This window comes from Dasypus novemcinctus, chromosome 4, assembly GCF_030445035.2.
Source record: "Dasypus novemcinctus isolate mDasNov1 chromosome 4, mDasNov1.1.hap2, whole genome shotgun sequence".
Classification (NCBI taxonomy): Eukaryota; Metazoa; Chordata; class Mammalia; order Cingulata; family Dasypodidae; genus Dasypus; species Dasypus novemcinctus.
Window position 1 is genome coordinate 11,236,482 of NC_080676.1, and position 23,397 is coordinate 11,259,878.

Genomic DNA, 23,397 nt, shown 5'->3' on the forward strand with positions numbered 1-23,397 from the left:
CAAAACTGACTGACCCAAACAGAAGTTCCTGAGTTAAACCTCAGGAGATGTTTGCCTGCTCTCTGATTCTTGCCACCCCAGGGAATCATAGAGCCCCTGCTGCTGGGCGTTCCTGGGGCCACCTGGACTTGGGAGACAGGCTGAATCGATTTCAACCTGAAGCTGCCAAACCAAATAGTGCTTCTTCCTCCTGTCCTTCCAGAAGTCTTAGATGCAGTCTTAGTTCTGTGACTTTACTGTCTAGGAGTTTCCCAGTTAAACGAGCCCTCAAAAGACCATTAAGTGATTTGAGATTAATTGTTCTAGTTACCAGGCTTTGGGGCCCTATGGCAATAGTTGCTTTGCTAGACAAAGGCACTTTCCCAGTTTCACAGTTTTTAAAACATTCCAGAGCATTCTAATACAAACCTGCAAAGAGATATTCAGTAGCAGGAAGTAGAAAGGTAAAACATGGGTAAGGATAAATTATGCAAAGATATCCTGGCCTGTGACACCCCTGGGGAAGGGAACTCTCATGGCATCCATTTTGGCTCTTCCTGCAGCCTTCCTACTTCATTCCGCAGGTGGTTGGGTGTGGTTAGATAGGAAAGCTTCTTGCAAAGGCGTGGACCCAGTGGGAGGAGCGTGCCCTCAGTCTCTGCCATTGCCATGCTCCCCCTAGGGGAGAGGGCAGGAGAAGGCAATGGCAGGCAGGCCCAGGAACAAAGTCTCTGGCTGTTAAAATGGCTTGAAAAAGTAGCTTCGGAGGGCCCAGTGCTCTGCCGGGGAACCTCTGTCTTGGCTGGGCCATGATTTAAGCTACTGCTGTATGACCCAGTCATCCTGGGTGGGGTCAGGTTTCATAAGCCTGGGCGCACAGTGTGGATGCAGAGAATTCCCGAGTCCCAGTCCCTTCCCTCCCAGGATTATGTCTTTTGGGGGCTTGTAGGCAAACCCGCTTAAAATAGAGAACCAAAGGAAGGCATTAAACAAACTGTAGGCCATGGTTTCACTCACCAACAAACTCCTGGCTGGCTCACCAAATATGTTACTGGATTTTATTTAGGTTCTTGGCTATGCTGCAGAAATGAATTTCAAGAGCACACCGGGTGAGTTTGGCCAGTAATTTTTTCAGGTAGGGAGGGAAGAGAAATAGGAGAAAATAACAGATCAGGGGTCCCAGGTAGAGAGGAAGGGATTGAAAAGTGATAAAGAAGGCTGATTTACAGACTACAATTCCCCATCACAGGTTATAAATCCCCAGGTTTACTTGTGTGGCCATATGGCAGAGGAAAAATGGTGAGAGTGGCGCGCAGAGGGCAGGAACAGGTCCAGAGGCAAGAGAGCTGAGAGTGAGAGCGCTTGGTCAGGCCCTGCTTAGCTTTTTGAACTTAATTATTCCACCCCTTTGCTAATAATGGCTGGGGAGGGGTTCCAGCTGGTTGCTGTTTTGAATGATTACTCCACCCATCAATTCCCCATGAGGACCCAATGATAACGTCCCTAGGGGTTTCTGGCGTCCAGAAGTTTTTTGTTCTGAATAGCAGAATTTTGGGGGTGGGGGTTATTGACATCCACATGGGCTTCTTGCCAGGTTCCAGATCCATCTACTTTTTCCCTATCTTACTAGCCTGCTTTAATGCCCATCTGGAAACAGGTTATAAGGCCTTGAGTTTGCACAAACTGGGGAGTTGGAACCAAGATCAAAGCCTAAAACCAGCCTCTTAAAAGATTATATCTTCATCAAAAGGTTGATGAGGAAAAGAATCTATCCATTGGCCAAGAAGACTACAAAGAAGCTTGTTTATCTTAGTATGAGTTCTGGATGGGAGTGAAAATAAAGATTCCTCTAAGATTTTAAAACTATGATCCTGCTTCTTGTAGGTTCAGAATTAAAAGTAATACTACTTAGTGGTACAGTAATACTTAACCTGATAAATTAATAATTTTTAAAAAGTCTCAGGCAAGCAACACCTCTGCATTATCTTACAGAAGGAAACACAAAGCCTCCTCGGTGAGACAAACTTTCTAACTAGGCTGCCAGGATTGTCACAGTTAAGCCCTACTGAAGATGAGTTTGCAAACACCAATTTAAAATTTCAGGAAATCATCCTTATTATCAAGAGTCAAGAGACACAACTGATAGCAAGATTATATCTCTAACAACTTCAAATGTTTAAAGTTTTATGGAGATTATAAAGTATCTTTAAAATGACTAAAAAGTTTAAAATATGAAATAGGAACATAAGGAAGTAAAAAAAAGGCTAAGCAGATTTAAAAAGGAATCCATTAAAACTTAAAGAAATAAAAATTATAGTTGTTGAAATGTTAAAAATTAATAAATGGGTTAATCAGCAGGGATAACAGAAGGAGGAATAAGAGACTGGAAGAGAGATCTGAAGAAAATTGCTAGAAAACAGGAACGGAAGAGAAAAAATAAGATACTTGGAGAGACCCAGAGTTGGAATGAGAAGGTCCAATATAGTGTCTAATAGAAATTCCAATAGCATAAAAAAAAAAATGGTATAGGGATGAAGCAATATTTGGAGAGCTTATTACCAAAAACATTGAATTAATGAAGGGCAGAAGTGCTCAGATTCAGAAAGTCTAGTGAGTTCCAAGCAGAATAAATAAAAAATAAATCCTCACCTGGGCATATCATGAAGCCAAAGAAAATATAGCAGTTTTTATGGATAACATTTTCCCACTATTACATTGAAACATTCACTTGAAATAATTTATTAAATGTTATTTTCCAGTAATAGTAATGGATTTTTATTGTTCTGTCTGCCTGGTCAGTTTAATTTGTGACTAAGAGCACAACTTTGTGAAGTGTTTGATAAGAGTTAGATACACAATTTTTGCCATGAAGCATTACTGTCTAAGTAATTAATGCTATAGGGGGAATATTTCTTTTTTGAGACTAGAAAAAAAAAGTTTTTATTCTTGAGAGTACTGAGGAAATATGCCATCAATGAAACTAACATTCAATTTCTTTTGAAGTGTATGGGGACTTTAAGGCCATTGAGTTAAAATAGTAGGGAAGTAGATTTGGCCCAACGGATAGGGTGTCCGCCTACCACATGGGAGGTCCAAGGTTCAAACCCAGAACCTCCTGACCTGTGTGATGAGCTGGCCCGCGTGCAGTGCTGATGCGCGCAAGGAGTGCCATGCCATGCAGGGTTGTCCCCTGCATAGGGGAGCCCCACACGCAAGAAGTGTGCCCCGTAAGGAGACTGCCCCATGCAAAAATAGTGCAGCCTGCCCAGGAGTGGTGTCGCACACACAGAGAGCTGATGCAGCAAGATGACGCAACAAAGAGACACAGATTCAGGGTGACACAGACAAGAATACAAGCGGACACAGAAGAACACACAGCAAATGAACACAGAGAGTGGACAACTGGGTGGAGGGTGAGCCGGGGAAGGGGAGAGAAAAAAAAAAGTAGATGATTTTTCAATGAAATTTTAACATAAATATCTACTTATCTTTCTTATTCACTCATTTATCCATGTTTAGTCTTTTTTGTTTATTATGGAATCATTTGTTTCTTTTTCTTTCTGGTTTCTACTCTGTTCTTCCCTTCTGTTTATTATTCATAGGTATTTAAGTAAAAGGTACATTTGCAAATCACATTTAGAAATGAAATTAAACAAACCCACCTTGCTTTCTCTATGTAATTAACATTTCTATGTAATCAATATTTCCCTTTTTCCTGAACCAGCTGGGCTACAGACAAGTACAGTGGGTGGGCTCTCTGTGAAAATGATTAGTTACTATTTTCCACAATGATCAGCTGTTCTGAAGTGGGCTAGAGTCAGGACAAAAGCAGTCTACTTTCTTACAGGTCAAGATTTTGCTTTGAGATATTCTGACTTTGGCCTCTACCAGTATTAATCCTAGTCCTGCTTTAGAATTTTGTAAAATGTGTGTTCTCTGGCCGTTTAATCTAAAAAGCTTCTTTAATGAAATGTGTATATACGTGTTTATTGGGAGGATGGGGAGAAGAAGAATTTCAAGCTCCTTATCTTCTAATATACAAATCCACAGGCGTATACATATTCACACTACTTTTCCAATATATCTTTTCCCAGGTAAAAACCTCTTTATAATAGCCCCCATTTATTATTAAATCTCATTTTTATCTATTATGATGTCTGAGTAAAGGTGTGTATGTATTTAAGGTGTAAAACTTAATTTCTTTAAGCCTCTTACTTTTCTTGCTACCATTCTGTTTTTGGTCATCCTTTATTAAATGCTTTAAATATCTTTAAAAGTTTCTCTCGTTACTTACAATCCTTCAGTTATAAATTTTAAACTAAATTATTTTCTTTTCAAACTCTTTTAAAAATTTCTGTTTGCTTTTTATGTTTGCAGCTGATGCACACATTTTGTCAGAACATAAGTTTTCAGTAAGGAAATGTTCACTTTTTCTTTGTACATTCCCACATACAAAAATGACTTTAGATTTTAATCTTTTAAATCAATAGCTAAGCTTATTTTTTACAGTCATTCCTTTTATGTGTCATGGATATTAAATTATGTTTGTGTATTGTTATTTAGGTGACTATTATATGGTTAAAAAGATTTTGGAGGAAAACAGTTCAGGTGACTTGAACATAAATTGCGTAGATGTGCTTGGGAGAAATGCTGTTACCATAACTATTGAAAATGAAAACTTGGATATACTACAGCTTCTTTTGGACTACGGCTGTCAGGTACAAGGCTAGATAATTTTATTCAGTTGCTTCTAAGTACTATTAGATATGCCATTTTTCTTCTATTTTTCCTCCCTCCTCCCTTCCCTCCCCCCCTCCTCCCTCTTTTCCTTTCCTTTCTATCTTGCTTGTTCTTTTTCACCTTTTACTTGCTTTTGAGTCACTTTAAAAGTTTCTGAAACAAACCAAAAACCTTTTTTTGGAAAAAAGTATCTTATTTTGAATTGATTTAACTCTTCCTCCGGACCTTCACTCTTACATCTTATTTTTATGTTTTACAACATCTGGTAGAGGTAAATTATGATGACTTATTAAAGATGACTGCTTGTCTTACCTATATTATTACTATTTTTTTTTTTTATATCTAAAAGGTAGTACCAGTGCTCATGGGAGTATCAGGGAAATGTATTTTTCTGTGGTTCAGCATTATTTACAGTCATAAGAACAAATTGCTACTGACTTAAAAGCAGTTTTCAATTTGACTTTGCTTTTCTCCTAAGTTTTATTAACTTTTCTTTTTTGTTTAAAATTTAATGTTTGCTTAGACAAAGGTGAATACTTTTTTTTTCTAATCGGTAAGACAGACTGTTCTGTTTATCTTTGTATCAGTTCAGGTGGAAACAGTCATGCATGTAAATCTTGCAAGAGTTCAGTCAAAAGATTCTGAACAAAATTCATAATATTATTTCCATTTCCTTCTTGGTTTGCTTCTGATGGGACTTAACACATAAATTCTGTTGAGACTTTTTTCCCCTTCAAGTGGTATGATTGCTTTGTTGTGACTTTAAATTAATGAGGCTTTTTTTCCTTTGGAGTGGTATTAGGAAGCACAGCAGCTATACTACACCTATATAGTGGTAATTTTTTTAGTATAAGTAGGTTAGTTCTATGTACACATATACGTTTCTGTTGTACATATATATTATAGCATATGGTACTGTCTCCATGTGTATATACCTATAGTAGAAAAAGAGTATTGCTTATCCAGCAACCTCAGCTATCCAGAATGCAACTGACAACCAGAAAGTAAAAAAAAAAACAAAACCTATGAGCAGCCAAAGTAGCTGTCATTACAGTCTCCAAAGTAAGTTTATGTTTCAGAGAACTTCTGGAGCCCTTCTTCAATGTCTGTTTTTTCTCATTTTGGATTCCATTTTTAACAAACTTATTTACTTACTGTTCCAACCCGTGGAGAATGAGAGGGGCAGCAGAAAGGGCATGAGGACTGCAGTAGAATAAATTGAGTAGGAGTAATACCTTTGACACTATTTAGTAAAGAGATCAATAGCATTATACATCTAATTATTTTGGAGGGAGATATATATTAGAATGGTAATTAATATTTATAACAATGACCCAGAGTCAGTAAGGAAAAGTTAAATTATATTCAGTCCTATTGTTTTAGAAGAAAGAATAATATATAGTACTTCTGAAGACAGAAAACGTTCATCAAAGTAGTTAAAATTTTTTAAGTTGAACACTTAAAGACATAAGCTTCAGTTATCTAGAAAAGAAGTTTGTAAAGAAAAGTCTCTGATGATTCTGGATAAATGAGGTACTAATGTATAATCTTTTTTGTCTTTTTTCATATATAGTTCTATGTGTATATAATAATAAGAGCTCTGTAATATACATGGTTCTTTCACATATTTGATCACATTTGAACATCATAGCTACCCTATATATATAGATGTTACATTTCATAGATTAAAAAAACTGAGGCTCATAGACATTAACAAATTGCCCAAAGCTCTAAAGTCAGTAAGAGCAAAACTAAGATTTGAACTTTGGTCTTCTGACTACAAATCCCATGCTCTTTCCAATTCACTGTTCTCTGTCTCAGGTTGCTTATGTGTTTTATATCAATCAACAAATGTTTAAAACCTTCTATTGAGTGTGATTGTAGAAATGAATAAGTAAAATTTTATGGGTTCTGCCTTAAAGGATCTTAAAATTAATTGGACAATTAAAGTGCATATGAATTACAAGTTAATTAAATAATACAAAGGTACATTAGATAAACAGTGATGGATAATAATGCATGACGTTGTATAGTGCTTTGAGGTTTATAATATGCTTTCATGTATTTTATCTTGTTTTATGCTAGCAGTTCTCAATCAGGTGATTTTGTCTCCCAGGGGACATTTGGAAGTATCTGGAAACATTTTTGGTTGTCACAACTGGGAGGTGGGAGCTGGTACTTAGCATCTAGTGGGCAGAGGCCAGGGTTGCCGCTAAACAATCTACAATGCACAGAACAGCCCCCACAACAAAGAATTATCTGGTCCAAAATGTAAATGGTTCTATAGTTGAGAAACACTGATACTTAAAATTTTGCCATATATATGTTAGAAACAGAGAAAAGGGCAAGATCACTATGGATTGGAGCTTTCAAGAAGGGTTTCATGAACTAGAGGTCAGTTGAACACAGCCTTGAAATACTAGTAATTGCTAATGCTTAATAGTGCTATTCTGTGCCAGGACTTTTACATATATTCACTTCCTTTATCCTCCACAATAGCGCTATGAGTTAAGTACTGTTATTAACCCCATTTTATAAAGGAGGAAACTAAGGCACAGAAAGATTAAGTAACTTGTTCAAAGTCACTCCATAAATGGAAGACCTGCAATCTGAACCTAGATTCTGGCTCCAAACTTATGCTCTTACCTACTGTCCTCTCAAAATTGTATAGCCAGGTAGAGAGAACAGGGATGTGGAGAAGGATGCAAAGGCATATACAATGTATATTCTCAGGATAGTGAATTGACTTTTAAACAAAGAGTAGTAGAAAATAGGAAAAATGACTAAGACTAATGAAAAGGGCCATGAATACCATGCAAAGGAATTTGGGTTTTATATGATAGAGTTTTTTTGTTGTTGTTTGTTTTTTAATTATTTATTTCTTTCCCCTTCCCCCACCCTCCCAGTTGTCTGCTTTCTGTGTCCATTCGCTGTGTGTTCTACTGTGACCGCTTCTATCCTTATCAGCGGCACTGGGAATCTGTGTTTCTTTTTGTTGCATCATCTTGTTGTGTCAGCTCTCCATATGTGCGGCACCATTCCTGGGCGGGCTGCACTTTCTTTTGCGCTGGGTCTCCTTACGGGGTGCACTCCTTGCACTTGGGGCTCCCCTATGCGGGGGACACCCCCATGTGGCAGGACACTCCTTGCGCGCATCAGCACTGCACATGGACCAGCTCCACACCGGTCAAGGAGGCCTGGGGTTTGAACCGCGGACCTCCCATGTGGTAGGCGGACACCCTGTCCATTGGTCCAAGTCCGCTTCCCTGTATGATAGGTTTTTGAGAAAGGTCATGATATGTGTCCAGTGGCATTTTAGAAAGATGACTCTGGTGGCTATGTTCAGAATAGATTGGGGAATAGAGGGTGGGGAAGACCATAGCCTGAGTGAACAGTTTTCCTAGTAATCTAGATATGAAAACGTTAAGGCCTGAACTGGAATGATGGCAGTAAGAATGGAAAAAGTAACAGATGTGCGAGAAGTTATAAAGCCCAAATTCACAGAACTTAGTGACTGTTTGTATTTGGGAAGGGAAATTGAGAAAAAGGGAATAAAAAATGATTTAGAGGGTAGCGGACTTGGCCCAGTGGTTAGGGCGTCCGTCTACCACATGGGAGGTCTGTGGTTCAAACCCCAGGCCTCCTTGACCCGTGTGGAGCTGGTGTGTGCAAAGAGTCCCGAGCCACACAGGGGTGTCCCGGCGTAGGGGAGCCCCACGTGCAAGGAGTGTGCCCCATAGGGATAGCCGCCCAGCGCGAAAGAAGTGCAGCCTGCCCAGGAATGGCGCCAGAGAGCTGACACAAGATGATGCAACAAAAAGAAACACAGATTCCTGGTGTTGCTGATAAGGATAGAAGCGGTCACAGAAGAACACACAGCGAATGGACACAGAGAGCAGACAACTGATGGGGGGAAAGGGGGGGAGGGAGAGAAATAAATAAATAAATCTTAAAAAAAAAAGCCAAAACTTTCTAAAAAAATGATTTAGAAATCTTGAAATTAATGACTAGAAGAAGGATGAAAGAAAAACAGGAAATTCAGAAGAGAAGTCAAGCTTGGGGCAGAGGAATGTGAATTCTGGTTTTAGCCTTGTTTATTGCAGGTTATCAGTTTCCAACAGACAGTTGAAGATGAAGATTACATCTATAGGGAGATGCTGGGCTAGAAAGATATTGTAGGAAGTTATGAACATGGAGATAACTACTGAAAGTTTTAAGAGTGGGTGAAATCACAGAGAAGAGCAAAGGGCTGATGCTCATTTATCATAGGGAGCATCTATGTTTAAGAGCATTAGAGGGAAAGGGTTTCATTGCAGAAGACCAAATGAAAGATCAAAGATGTCAGAGGCATCAAGGATAATACAGCATTTTGAAAACCAAAGTGGGTTTTATTATGTTGCTTAGAAATCAAGGAGGAGGTAAAAAAGGCCATGGGATGTTGAAAGTATGGCATCCAGTAGAATTGGGAAAAAATGATACACACTGTTTTGAGAAATTTGGCATAGTGAAAGGAAAAAGAAAACTTGAGTGGTAAAAAGAAAAGATAGGATCAAGTCAAGTTATAGCAAGGAGTGAGGAAGTATTTAAAGTTTTGGGTAGTGGGAGTTGAGATTGTTTTATTTCTGCAAATGAAGGATCAAGGTCTTATGAAAGACAAGAGAGCATAAAATAAAATACCAAAGTGAAGAATTTAGCTTTGGAAAAAAAATAAGTTTTTTTATTTTGTGATTTAGAGGAAAGAGTATGGGAATTGTTGAATACACAAATCATGAGGTAGAAGGGAAGATAGGGATCTCATAAATGCATAGTAAATGCGTGTATTGATTAGATTTTATTAAGGAATATTCAAATACCTGTTAGAAATTGGTAAACAAAACTAATAGGATTATTTTGTATACCAAGAGATATTTTTAAAAATAATTTAAAACTTTTTTTTCTTCAAAATTGCACTTGATTTGTGAAATAACATTCCATCTGTACAGAATAAGTTGATGGTAACTCCTTATTTACATTACTTTTTAATGTAAATAAATATCTCATAACTGAAGCTTATCCTTTTAAGCACTGAAGGATTTAATATAAAACTTTCTTAATTCTTTATTAAATAGTGCATTCTGAGTATAATTTAGCTTTGTCATCCTAAATTGGAATCATTGGAAATGTAATTATCTGACATTACTTCATATTGTCAGAAACTGTTAACATATTCATCCTGACATAAAATGGCTTCAGAATGCTGTGCATTGATGGTTAAAGATTTTGTTGTATTGATATTTTATCTTTTTTTGTAGTTAAATTTTAGTTGTTTTTCCTTCTTTTCCCCCTACTTTGTTGATTTTTAATCTACTATTCCCTCATTCATTGAGAATAAGAAGGGTACTTGTGAAAACCAGATAAGCATGATTTATAGATCATTCTAAGTCAATATGCATGGACCTGTTTCTTCTGGGAAGTAATGTCCATGAAATAAGTTTGTGACAGCTTAATATGATGTTTTGTTTTGTTTTGCTTTTTGCAAAAGTTGAGCTGGATCATGTCTGTGTTTCAGATGGTTGAAGTTGTCTGGTGTTTGTAAGCAGTGTAGTCAGCTTTATAGGTTAAAATTAAAAATCATAAATGAAATGTTTAGTAATAATGGACACAAGGTTCAGTAATGATAATGCTAGGACTTTAAAGCATAAGCTAGAACCCAGTGAACTCTAAAAGTTTTAAGGGATTAAACAATGAATTAAATTTCCTATCTAGGTAGGAATTTTTCCCTGTGGGAAAACATAAGGGGTCCCTAAATGGTTGAATGAGGCTCCCAAACCTTTCTTTGGGGAGTTTAGTCCTATTTTAGACATTCAGATAGTCTACTGTTTTTAGTTCTGTTTTTTCCAACCAGATAAAGTGAATGAAAGCTTTATTCTTTTCTGCTACAAATAGTATTAAAGCTCTGATATAATTTCATTCTTGAGAGGTAAAATTACTTAAAGTTAATTAAAGATTATAACTATAAACACAATTGTACACAATGAAAATAATCAGGGCATTTCCTTAGATTAAATCATTATCACTATGTTTCCCTTCCGTTTTTATGGTTTTTCCCTAAAAAGAAAAGCTAAATCCTAAAATCATTGTCATATATCATAATAGGATTGTGGGTTTTGTAACAGTCTTAACATGTCTTTAGCTTCTATTTGTTTTTTTCTTGGATTGATAATTGGGCAAATGAAGAGCTTCACAATTAGTTGTAGGTTGGGAATAGAACTATAAAATTAATTCTCCTTTCTATTTCTGAGGACATTGGTAACCTATTTATTTGTGGTCCTTACTTTATAAGATTGCTAACCAAATTGTCAAATATATACCATTTCAGTTAGTTATATAATATTTTAAAGATGAGAACAGAGGGTTCCCAGCTTTTTGTATTTTCCATTCTGCCCTATCCTCTTAGTTGCATTGATGATCATTTTTATTGGACTGAGTACAATGCTTTACCTGTAGTAATAGTTCCTGGAAATTTCTTTTATATATTTTTGGAATGTTAAGGCTTTTGATCCATAGTTCAAGAGCAAAGATCTTGAAAAAAATTTTCAACTTTAAATACTGCATGGGTCAACACTGTTCCACTAATAACCCCTTCTATCAAGTGCTTATTATTTTACCAGCTCATGCATTGAAACCAGGACACAATTTATTGTGTGTTGTGGTACACAGAGGTATAGCTAAGGCAAGCAGATGTACTATTTGTACAGTCTAAATTTTTAAAGATTCAGTAATAAGTTACATTATAGTTAATTTAACAGTAATTTTAATTATGAATTACTAAAAAGCAACAATTCACCTTTTTATCTTCCATTTTCATTTTTAACCTTTTTTTTTTTTTAAAGTCCACAGATGCACTTTTGGTGGCAGTCGACTCTGAAGTAGTGGGAGCTGTTGATATACTACTTAATCATCGACCAAAACGATCATCAAGACCAACTATAGTAGTTAGTACTCTTATTTACTAATTTAGATTTTTAAACCAAAATAGATTTCCTGTCCCATTGCCATTTTTTTCTTCCCCCAAATTTATTTTGTTTTAAAGAAATAGTTTTTTTTTTTTTAATAAGTTAACTATTACTCTAAAGCAGGGCTTCTTAACCTTTTTTGTTCCATGGACCCCTTTGCCAGTCAGGTGAAAACTGCAGACCCCTTACTAAGTCCACAGTGTACCATGTACTATTTAATAAGTATATCACACCCGCATCAACATATCCCCCCAAGAATAATGGTTTTTGAATTTCAATTCAAGCTCATGAACCCCTTGTTAAGAACCTCTGCTCTAAAGTAAGTAGACACTTTTTAAAGTTAGTGATATTTCCATAAGTTTTTCAGTGTTGACCAGTATTTTTAGTTTGGAATATTCTGCAGGTTATGTTGAAAGTATAGATTCGTTTCTAGGTGGGATTTAAGAATTAAATGTAACCAATGAAACCATAAAACTGGAAGAAAATGTGGGTAAATATTTAACTGTTTAAGAGTAGAAGGACTTCCTAAACATAAAAATAGTGTATAAAAATCAGTGGAGGGAAATGGACTTTGGCCCAGTGGTTAGGGCGTCCGTCTACCATATGGGAGGTCCGCGGTTCAAACCCCGGGCCTCCTTGACCCGTGTGGAGCTGGCCATGCGCAGTGCTGATGCGCGCAAGGAGTGCCGTGCCACGCAAGGGTGTCCCCCGCGTGAGGGAGCCCCACGCGCAAGGAGTGCGCCCGTGAGGAAAGCCGCCCAGCGTGAAAAGAAAGTGCAGCCTGCCCAGGAATGGCGCCGCCCACACTTCCCATGCCACTGAGGACAACAGAAGCGGACAAAGAAACAACAGAAGCGGACAAAGAAATAAGACGCAGCAAATAGACACCAAGAACAGACAACCAGGGGAGGGGGGGGAATTAAATAAATAAATAAATCTTTTAAAAAAAAAATCAGTGGCAAAAATCAATGCCTTTGACTGTACAGAAGTTAAATTTCTAGAATTCAAACATGCAAAATTTAGAAAGCAGATTAAAAACTGGAAAAAGTATTTGTAATGTACACAACAAATTAGAAATCTTAATATTAGACAAATTGATGAAAAATACCAAAATCATAATAGCAAAGAACAAGAAAAAATCTCAGGAAAAAATGCAAAATATTAAACATTACTGGTATCAAATACAAAATAATAATTTTTGCTTATCAAATTATCAGAGACTAAAATAATCATTGATGGCAAGAAAGTAATATAGGCTCATATGCTGCTACTGGTGGGGAGGATATTTTATAAAGCAGTTTGGCAGGATGTGTTATAAACAGTAAAGATGTTCTCCCTCTTTAACCTGGTATTTCTTCATTTAGGAACCATACAAGGAAATGATCAGAAGTGTGAACAAAAATGTTCATTGTATTCATAATTGTAGCAGTGAATAAAACAAAAGGCATGTAAATAATACAAGCATTCCAAAGTAGAGGGTTGGAAATAGAAATAATTACATATATGTACAGTGGAATATTATGTAACCCTTAAAGTGCTTTCTTAGAAGACTATTTAAAAATATGGAAAAATAGAATAAGCAAAAAATGAGGATACTAAAATAGGATATAAGTAAAAAATGAGGCTACTAAACTGTGTGCAATATATGATCTAAAATTTAAAATATGCATAGAAAGGAATAGTATGGAAGTGGAACAAAATGTTACCTAATAGTGGTCATCTCCTATAGGTCAAATTAAGAATATTTTTTTCTTATGCTATTTATTTTTCTTTATTGCACTTGTAATTGGGTAAAATAATCAAATAAAGTGAATTTTTAAAAATGAAATATTTGTTGTATATAAAATTTTAAAAATTTTTACCACTTACAATTGGTGAACGTATGGTGAAACAGGAAGTTTAAATAATTGCTGGGGGTAAAACTGGCTGTACTCAGAGGGAAGATACTGTTTTTAAATGATTTACAAATTGGTTGCACATCGTCTGCCATGCTCTGAGAATTATGAGAGGCTCTGCTAGACTGCATACCTTATCACATGTAAACTGAAATATTTTATTCTCATTTAGAGGATTACACAGTTTGTCTAAGTGTGCCTTTCTCTAGAGGGTAGGATTCAGAGTAAGTTGTGGTAAGAAGCCATAAGAACCAAGAAATAAGGGCTATGAATATAGTCCCTATCCAAAGGATCAGAAATATCTAGATTTTTATTCCATTTTCTGTCATATATTTTGCAGTTCGTATTATAGTTTTGTATACTTGTTCCACCTTTAAGCTTTTTAACCCATTTAAATTAGAGGGTGGGAGTGGGGGTAGTGTGCTAGGGTATTGTAACAACTAACTGGTATTATTTCATCACCATTACTATTACCAATCTAATCTTAGAATTGTACAGCCTGTTAGTCTCACCGACTGTGGAAAGAACCCTTTCTACCAAACCTCTAACAAATAAAGGTTATCCAACCTTTTCTTGAATACTTGAAATGACAGCAAATCACATTTCAACAACCCTTTTACTTCTAAACAGGAAATATTTAATATTTGTATGTAATTCTTTTATCAGGTCAGTGGATTCATTATGTATTCTTGGTATGTCAAAATTTTCTTGTTTGGCAATTAACTTTCAAATGCAGGTAATTTATTTGATAGCACATAGGTTATATTATGAATTATGAAATTATGAACTTTAATTTTATATTTCTAATAAAAGTATTTTTATATAGTTAGATGTGTTTCATAGGAAAACTGAGGACTATTTTTCTCTTAAAGGATTAAATATAATTTTCTGTTTTTTATAACCAGTAATCCAATGATAAGGGAAAAAAGAGTAACATTTTTATATCTCTCTATTTAAAAAATTTTGATCAATTAATTTATTTGAAATCCCCAATAAATAAATGGAAGAGTACATAAACTATTCATAGAAGAGGGGAAAAACCCATATAAATGTGGAGAAAAAGTTATAGTAGTCAAAGAAAAGTAAATTAGAACTTCATAATAGGATTTTTTACTCATTAAATTGAGAGTGATCGTGCCCAGTACAGGTGAGTAAAGCTTTAGTGTGAAATGGGTACATTCCTATATTATTGGTAATATAAATCATTAAAAAGACTTCAACAATATGTATCAAGAACTTCAAAATTGTTCATGGTCTTTAGACCTCTAAATCTACTTCTGGGGCTTTGTGTAATGATGTAACCTTATATGTGGAAGAAGTTGTATTCATAAAGATGTTTGCAGTAGTGTCATTTAAATTAACAAAATAAAAATCTTGAACACAGGATCAATGAATCTTATTAAATTGCGTGCAAAATTCTGGGCATGAATTTTTTTTCTGAACATCCTGGGCTGTATCTTTTTGAGATGACTAAAAGGATGATTCCCCAAATAATAGAGAACCATTGTTTTTAATAATTGGTTGGTAGCATATCTACTATTCCCACCTCCCCCCCATCCAAGGCTCCCTCCTCTGTGTGTTGTTTTTGCTTATTATTTATTTATTTATTTTTGCTAGTTGTCTGCTCCTTATCTGTTTGTTTTTCTTTAGGAGGCACTGGGAACTGAACCCCAGAGGCAGGTGCTCAACGGCTTGAGCCACATCTGCTCCCTGCTCTTTTGTTTTTTTGCTTGTTGTCTTGCACATTTTTTCCCCCTCATAGTCTGCTTGTTGTTATTTTTTTCTTGTCTGCTCCTTGTTTTTGTTTGTTGGTTGTTTGGCTTCTTTAGGAGGCACTGGGAATTGAACCCGGGACTTCCCATGTGGGAGGTGGGTGCTCAACTGCTTGAGCCACATCTGCTTCCAGCATATCTCCTACTTATACAAAAGCTATCCCTATAAGGGGGTATGGTAGAAAAGGACTAGAAGCAAATAATTACTCCAAAATGTTCTTTAGGTCATAAAAATATATGGGTTTTAAAATTTCTCCCTTTCTATATATTTTGGATATTTTAAATAAGTATACATTGCTTTTTACAGTGTTTATAAAAATCACCAAAAAAGGTGAATTTGATGAGTTTACACGATAGAAACAAACAGCTCTTAGGGAAACCTCTGTGAAAACATGAGAATTATTAAAAAGGATATGCAATAGTCATTGCATATTCAACCTTTTTCTTTCACCCTGATCCTTCACTTACTAATGTTTCTCCTCTGAAGACATGCCATCACCAGGACCATGGGTCAATCTTGTGCAAGGAGCTCAGGCTCCTGAGTAACATGAACTGGTCAGCATGCCACTTTATTGTGTCGCTCGGGCATGTTAACGTCTTTGAGCCTCAGTTTTCTCTTGGGGGTCATAGTGTTCAGTTTCGCAGGCCATTGTGGGGATTAAATGTGATGATAAAGTGCCTAACAGTTCCAGGACTCATTAAACAGTAGTTATGATTCTTAATGCTCTTGTGCATTTGTAACAGGAAAGTAATGTAGACAAGGTTTGGGAGAGTATAGAAATGAAATGTTTCTTGTTCAACTGCTCCCTTTCAAGTCGCTTTATTGCTATCAGTGTAACAAGACTTATAGAGCTAGAATTGAAAGTTTTTCTCCTACATTTATGCTCTTCCTGTTTTTGTTAATATTTGTTTTCCATTTTATTCTTTATCTAAAATTCTTGTTCTTTATCTTTGTCATTATGCTTGTTAACATAATCTTATGGAAGTTAAACACTTTTTTCCAATTTTTCCAGATGTCCTTAATTCCTCTTTGTTAGGAAAACAGAACTCTAGTTATGTGAATTTTCCTTGAAGATTTTGTACTACTAGTATTAAATTGCATTTCAATTAAAGTGAAGTTTTGAGTGTTATTAAAAAAATTTAGTCCCAATATAATGTTTATCGTATTCCTTGAAATAATTATGTTCTTTATGCCCTCAGATTTTTTTTTTCCATTTAATTCTTCAGAGAAAAATATTTTCTCAAAGTCACAAATAACTTTTGGACTTATACATAAATATTTTTCAGAAACTAATGGAGCGAATTCAGAATCCTGAGTATTCAACAACAATGGATGTTGCACCTGTCATTTTAGCTGCTCATCGTAACAACTATGAAATTCTTACAATGCTGTTAAAACAGGATGTATCTCTACCCAAGCCCCATGCAGTTGGCTGTGAGTGTACATTGTGTTCTGCAAAAAACAAAAAGGACAGCCTCCGACATTCCAGGTTAGAAAATCAAGGTTTTAATAAATAGATGTGAGATGCAATAAGGAATAAGTTAGTGATGTTGGCTCTTTTCTTTACGTTCTTTCTACGAAGTTTTTAAGAAATATGATGCTGGGGTGACAACCAACTTTGTAACCACTTTGTTTAATACAATGAGTTCTGCATTTTTAAAGAAATGTTTGGTAAAAGCTGAATATTTTAGGAAAATCCTTCATATTATATATGAAGTTCATCTTATACTTCTGCTGAGGGAAAGGGCTATTTGCTTTTTGGAAGCAATTTAATGATCCAAGAAAATTTCCAAGTAGTGGAGGGGGTGGATACTACATCACCTTTATTTGTAAGGAATAAAAATTATTTTCTATCTCATTAAATATTTAATCTGTTACTCTTCTCACTTCCCCTCTCACACACTATTGAAATTTTTTCTCTCTCTTCCCCCTTCTTCTCTTCCCATTCTCCCTACTTTTGAAAATGTTAAAAACAACTGGGGACTGATTGTCCAAGAAACTGCCCTGTCTTGGACAGGTTGAGTAACATTACAAACTTGGACATGATATATATATAAGGTTTATGGTTCTGGGGTAGACTTGAGAATCTAATAGACATAAGCTTTTATATATAAATGTTAATTAAGTATGGCTGAAATAATATGAACTATAATATTTCCTATGGAAAATGGTTTCTGGAAGGATTGTTATATAGTATATGACATCAGCTTTAAAGCTGCATACCACCCTCGTTCTTTCCTCACCCTAAGAACAGACATTTGGTAGATTGACAGGCACAAATCCATAAATTGAAAACATCTTCTGGGAATCAATTTAATGTTAATTTGCATAGGGTGATTTGGAATTTTTTTCTATTTTCCAGTCTCTATTTTTATAGAGATCTATATCTCTCTTTGATGCTATTTGACCGATAGCTATGGCTGTATCACTTATTAGTTTTAAAATGACTAATCTGCACAATGACAAGCAGATATTATCTTTATGGCTTTTTAGGTTTGAAAATCCTTTATTAATTTTGAAAGTAAATATTTTCCAAATAATATGCTTGTTACATTTGCATCTAATTGAAGCAGCTGTGAGTGGAAGATTAGGGCTAGAGAAAGCACATAACCTGGCTTGGTTTCAGGTGGGGAAAAGCTTTTTCTGAAAGCTTAGAGGAATTATGGTCTGAACCAGGTCTTTAAGTATGAGTAAGAATTAAAAGGTAAAAGGTAGTTTTAAAGATTTCACTCATTTTAAAGTTACTTTTTTTTTTAAAGATTTATTTATTTATTTCTCTCCCCTTCCCCCTCATCCCAGTTGTCTGTTCTGTGTGTCTATTTTGCCGCGTGTTCTTTGTCCACTTCTGTTGTTGTCAGCGGCACAGGAATCTGTGTTTCTTTTTGTTGCATCATCTTGTTGTGTCAGTTCTCCGTGTGTGCGACACCATTCCTAGGCAGGCTGCACTTTCTTTCGCGCTGGGCGGCTCTCCTTACGGGGCGCACTCCTTGTGCGTGGAGCTCCCCTATGTGGGGACACCCCTGCGTGGCAGGGCAATCATTGCGCGCATTAGCACTGCGTATGGGCCAGCTCCGCACGGGTCAGGGAGGCCTGGGGTTTGAACCGTGGACCTCCCATTTGGTAGACGGACGCCCAAACCACTGGGCCAAGTCTGCTTCCCTCAAAGTTACTTAGGTCAGCACATTTTCCCTTCCTACTTGCAGCAAATTTGTTTCATACATTTATAATAAAGCTAGATTCTTAAGTCACATTTGATTTCCTTCTACCTCTTTCAGTTTTAAAAAAATTTGCTTCATTAAGAATGACTCTTTGTGCTGTAAAATTCTTTGAGTTTTGAAAATTCATAGTTGCAGGTATCCACCAGTAAATATCATACAGAATTCTTCACTTGTTCAGTCCTCTCCTTTTCTCTACCACAAATCCTTGGCAATCATTGATTTGTTTACTATCTTTGTATTTTGCCTTTTGCAGAAATAATAGATGGAGTCTTACCATGCATTATATAGCCTTTTCCAACTGCTGTCTTTCTCTTAGCAATATGAATTTGAGATACAGCCATGACTTTATGTGGCAGAATAGTGCTTTCTTTTTTATTGCAGAGTAGTATCCCAGGACATGGTTGTACCACAAATTGGTTATCCATTCACTTAGTGAAGGATATCTTGGTTTCTGCTAGTTTCTGGTCATTATAACTAAAACTTGCTATACATATTGCGTGCTGTTTCTTTTTGAAGAGAGATATTAGTTATCAAACAAAGTTGAGTAAATACCTGGGAGTTTGATGGATTTGTCACAAGCTGAGATATGTTTAACTTTGTAAGAAATAGCCATCCTGACTTCCAAAGTTGCTGTACCATTAATGTATTCCCTCCAGCATTAAATGAGCATTCCTGTTGTTCCATGTTTTTTCTAGTAATTGGTATTATCTATTCTTTGTATGTTAGTCATTCCAATGGTTGTATAGTATCTCTCATTTTAAGTTGCTTTTCCATAATGACAAATGATGTTGAGCATTTTTATGTGTGTTTATTTACCAACTGTATATCTAATTGTGTGAGATGTCTTTTAAGTCCTTTACCCTTTTTTTATTTGGTGGTTTGTTTTCTTGTTGTTGAGCTATGGGTCTTTTGTATATTTTGGTACAAATCCTTTATATATGTGTGTGTTTTGCAAAACTTTGTGTAGGGCTGAGGTCATTTTTGTATGTGTTAGCAGTGTCTTCCACAGAGTAGGATTTTTAAATTTTTTAATAAAGTCCTATTACCTCTTTTTCCTTTCATGATTCTTTCTATAGACGCTGCATATAAAACTCATGATCAGACATAAGGTCATGTTGATTTTCTCCTCTGTTGTCATCTGAAATGTTTGTAATTTCGCATTTTACACATAAATCTATAAAATGTTTTGGGTGAATTTTTTGTAAGATATGAAGTTTATTTTTTTGTTTATTTTTTGTTTTCTATATGGTCATTCAGATTATAGACAAAAAGAACTGTGAATGAGCAATGAACTCTTGTAAAGTTCTTACCCACAGAGGTGTTGATTAACAACTGTGAAACTAATATACCTGTATACTGGAAGTGAACAATCAATTCAATATATAGCAGATGGTGGGAGACAGGTTTTTCACTCTTGGAGTGGGAGATTACAGATAAGTCATGGGATAAAGCTACAATGATCTATTTAGTAATGGATTAAATTTGGAGACATGTGTATGAAGTCATGATTAGTTGAATACAAATTGTTCCAAATAGGAATATTTATAGTAATTAGCTGTATATATACAGCTTAGTACAGTCATCTGAATTTCCTGGTACTATCAGCTGAGAAGGTGGAGATGCAAGGACACCCCTGGTCAGCTCCCAGATCTAGATTTTTAATGTTGTTCTCCAACAGAAGGATCCACTTCTCCCTCCAGAAATGGTTGATTCTAGGTCTGGGGAAGGAAATCTATAAGACAGTCCTGGAGAATCTTCTAGAGCCCAAAAAGTAAGGATTTAAAAAAGGAATAACAACATCACAACATACACACACTCACATACACTCATTCACAAATATGTGTAAAAGAGGAGCCAACTGAAAGTGCTCACCACGGCCAAAGCTGTAATAATTTGAGCAAGAAAATAAATCACATGGAATCACATTATAACCACAAGTGAAAGATGAATGTGCTGAGACCAGACTGATATAAATAATTAAACTGATGAATAAATGTGAAGAATAGTAAATATATTTTTAAAAATCCCATTTATTTGTGTAGATTCTCATCCATCAAGGAACTAGAACATAATGTCCCACTCCCTAAGGGTGCGCTATGTATATTGACTTCCTTCCAAAAAGTACATGCAGTTTGTATAGGAGAAAAAGAGTAACTTTATAGTGGAGAAACCTGACAAATAACGCCTTAGCTAAGTGAGGAAAGTAAATAACAACAGCCAGAAGTCTGAGTATATACCCTTGATATGTAATGATGAGACAGATACTTCACCACTTTGGTCTTTCTCCCAAAATCATTGCAGCCTGACATGAGAAAAACATCAGATAAATCTCAATTGGAAGACATTCCACAAAATTCCTGACCAGTATTCCCAAATTTTCTTAAGGTCATAAACAAAGAATATCTGAGAAACTCTTAAAACCAAGGTGAACCTAAGCAACATGGAGACTAAATGCAGTGTGTATCCTGGAATGGGATGTGAAATAGAAAATGATAAAACTAAGGAAATCTGGAGAAAGAATGGACTGTAGTTAATAATAATGGGTCTACATTAAATTAATAAAATTAATAACATTTGTTTTTGATTGTAACATATTTCATGCTGATATAAAATAAGACAGATACCTGGATTTCAGTTATGTAATAAATCTCTGCACTATCTACCTAATTTTTCTGTTTCTGAAACTATTCCAAGATAAATATGTATTAAGCAACATTGTCATATTTTCCTTAACATATACTTTTTGTTTAATTATTACTGTTAGTAATTATTATTAATTTTCTCCATTAACTAGTCCTATTATTGCTCTTGCTTAATAATAATATTAATAACACCGAAAATAAATAATCCAGGATAATATATACTATCAAATAAAAGTCTGTTATACATTAAAAAAGGTAAAAGGTATTGTAGGCAGACAGTACAGCATGTGATAGCGGTATGTTTAGGGAATTGCAGTGGTTTGGTACGTTTGTGTAACAGTGTTCATTTTTCCTAAGTTACTCATGTTTGAGAAAACAGTTATAGCAAATGGGATATGCACCTGATTAAGTCATTTTCAGAAACTGCTAAGTGGCAACTGTAGAAATAAAAGAGGCTAACATAATGAGTAAAAAGGAGATGGGTTAAGGTTTCTGTTAAGTTGAATAGTTAATGCACCAACAATAAGGAAGTACGACTATTGTGGTTATAAGATATTGGCTTTTAAATTTCAGAGGTTGTGCAATTCCAGGTGATGATAAGTTTGAGGGGCAGTAATTCCAAATGAGGTAAGGAAGGGTGATGGGTCACTATAGTAAAACAAACAAACAAACAAAAAAACATTTTCAGTAATATAATTGGAGTGATTTTATTTTAATCTTGATTTATTTTGAAATTTCAGATAACTTTAAGGGACAATATGAAGTCTTTATTATACATTAAAGGAATAATTTTTTGTTTTGTTTTTATTATTAGAGAAGTGTGGGTTTACAGAAATATCATGCATAAAATATGGGGTGTCCATATACCACCATATTTTTTTAAACATTATTTTTAAAAGTAGTTTTAGATTACTGAAAAGTTACATTGAAAATATAGAGGATTCCCATATATCCACCTCTCCCCCTCTTTCATTTTCCCCTATTAATAACATCTTATGTTAGTGGGGTATATCTGTTACAACTGATGAACAAATATTGGAGCATTGCTACTAACCATGGCCTGTATTTTACATTATGGTTTACACTTTGCACAGTACAATTTTACAGGTTTTAACAAATGTATAATTGCCTGTATCTGTCATTTGCAATATCATGCAGAACAATTCCAATGCCCCAAAAACCCTATGTTCCATCTCTTCTTCCATCTCCTTCCCCTCAGAACTCTGGTAATCACTATCTTTATATCAATGTTACAGGTTCCTCCATTACTACAATAATAACAAGTTACTTTGGTCCACGGCTGCATTTCCCCCTTAGTTTGTGCATTCCTCAATCTTGAGGATTTTGGGATGGTAATGCCCACTCTGCTTTACATTGAGAGGGAGTTTGGATCTTATGGGACAGATGGAAGAAAATGTTTCACCTGCAGTTTTAGATACTCTTCGCTTTTGGGGGTGGGGGTAGTCCATCATCATTTTGTTTGTTTTCCTGGGTGAGTCTGATGAGCTCGAGAGTAGATGTTGACTGCAACTCTGCTGAAATTCAGGGCTCAACCAGCGTATGAACAGATCAAAGGTTTAAGTCTTTGGGACATATATTTAATGGGTATAGTGCTAATTATAGGTTCAAATAAAAGGGGTAGAAGAATCATGTGTAGGGAAATTATAAATGAGCCTAACTCTGTTACAGTGGGGAAATAGGTCATCATATATTCCAAGATAAGGCCCACTTAAGGGGTACTGATTTCATGGGGTTGTGTGCCTCGCCTATAGTGTCCAGATATCTCTAGAGCCCTCAGGAGCATCCTTGTTTGAGCCTTTGTTTACTGTGGTAGTTAGTGAGATCTGTCTGAGATGTGCATAAGTGTAACCTCTGGAATGACCTCCTGACTCAATTTGAAATCTCTTAGCCATAGAAACTCTTTTTATTTATTGGTTGAGGTCTTTTCCACATGCATCACTGGCTGGCACATGCTAATAATCCTTCAGTGCCAGAGAGGCTCACCCCTGGGAATCATTTCCCATGCTGGGGGGTGGGTAGTGAGTTTATTTGCTGTGTTTCGCTTAGAGGCCACGTTTGAGTAACAAGGTGGTTTTTGGGAGGTAACTCTTAGGCATTAGATATTATTAGGCTAAGTTTCCATTTTATAAGAATA

At 35.7% G+C, this 23,397-nt stretch overlaps 1 protein-coding gene across 4 annotated transcripts in view; it reads left to right on the forward strand.

The window, feature by feature from the left end:
- Positions 1-23,397, forward strand: part of TRPC1 (transient receptor potential cation channel subfamily C member 1) — a 114,179-nt gene that overhangs the window by 19,155 nt on the left and 71,627 nt on the right. Inside the window, exons 2-4 of one of the 4 annotated variants that reach the window (XM_058295104.2) lie at positions 4,543-4,697; positions 11,592-11,693; positions 16,669-16,871. In XM_058295104.2, the coding sequence (XP_058151087.1) occupies positions 4,543-4,697; positions 11,592-11,693; positions 16,669-16,871 (460 nt within the window). The remainder of the gene's footprint in view (positions 1-4,542; positions 4,698-11,591; positions 11,694-16,668; positions 16,872-23,397) is intronic. The other 3 variants (XM_058295105.2, XM_058295106.2, XM_058295107.2) reach the window with 3 other exon arrangements.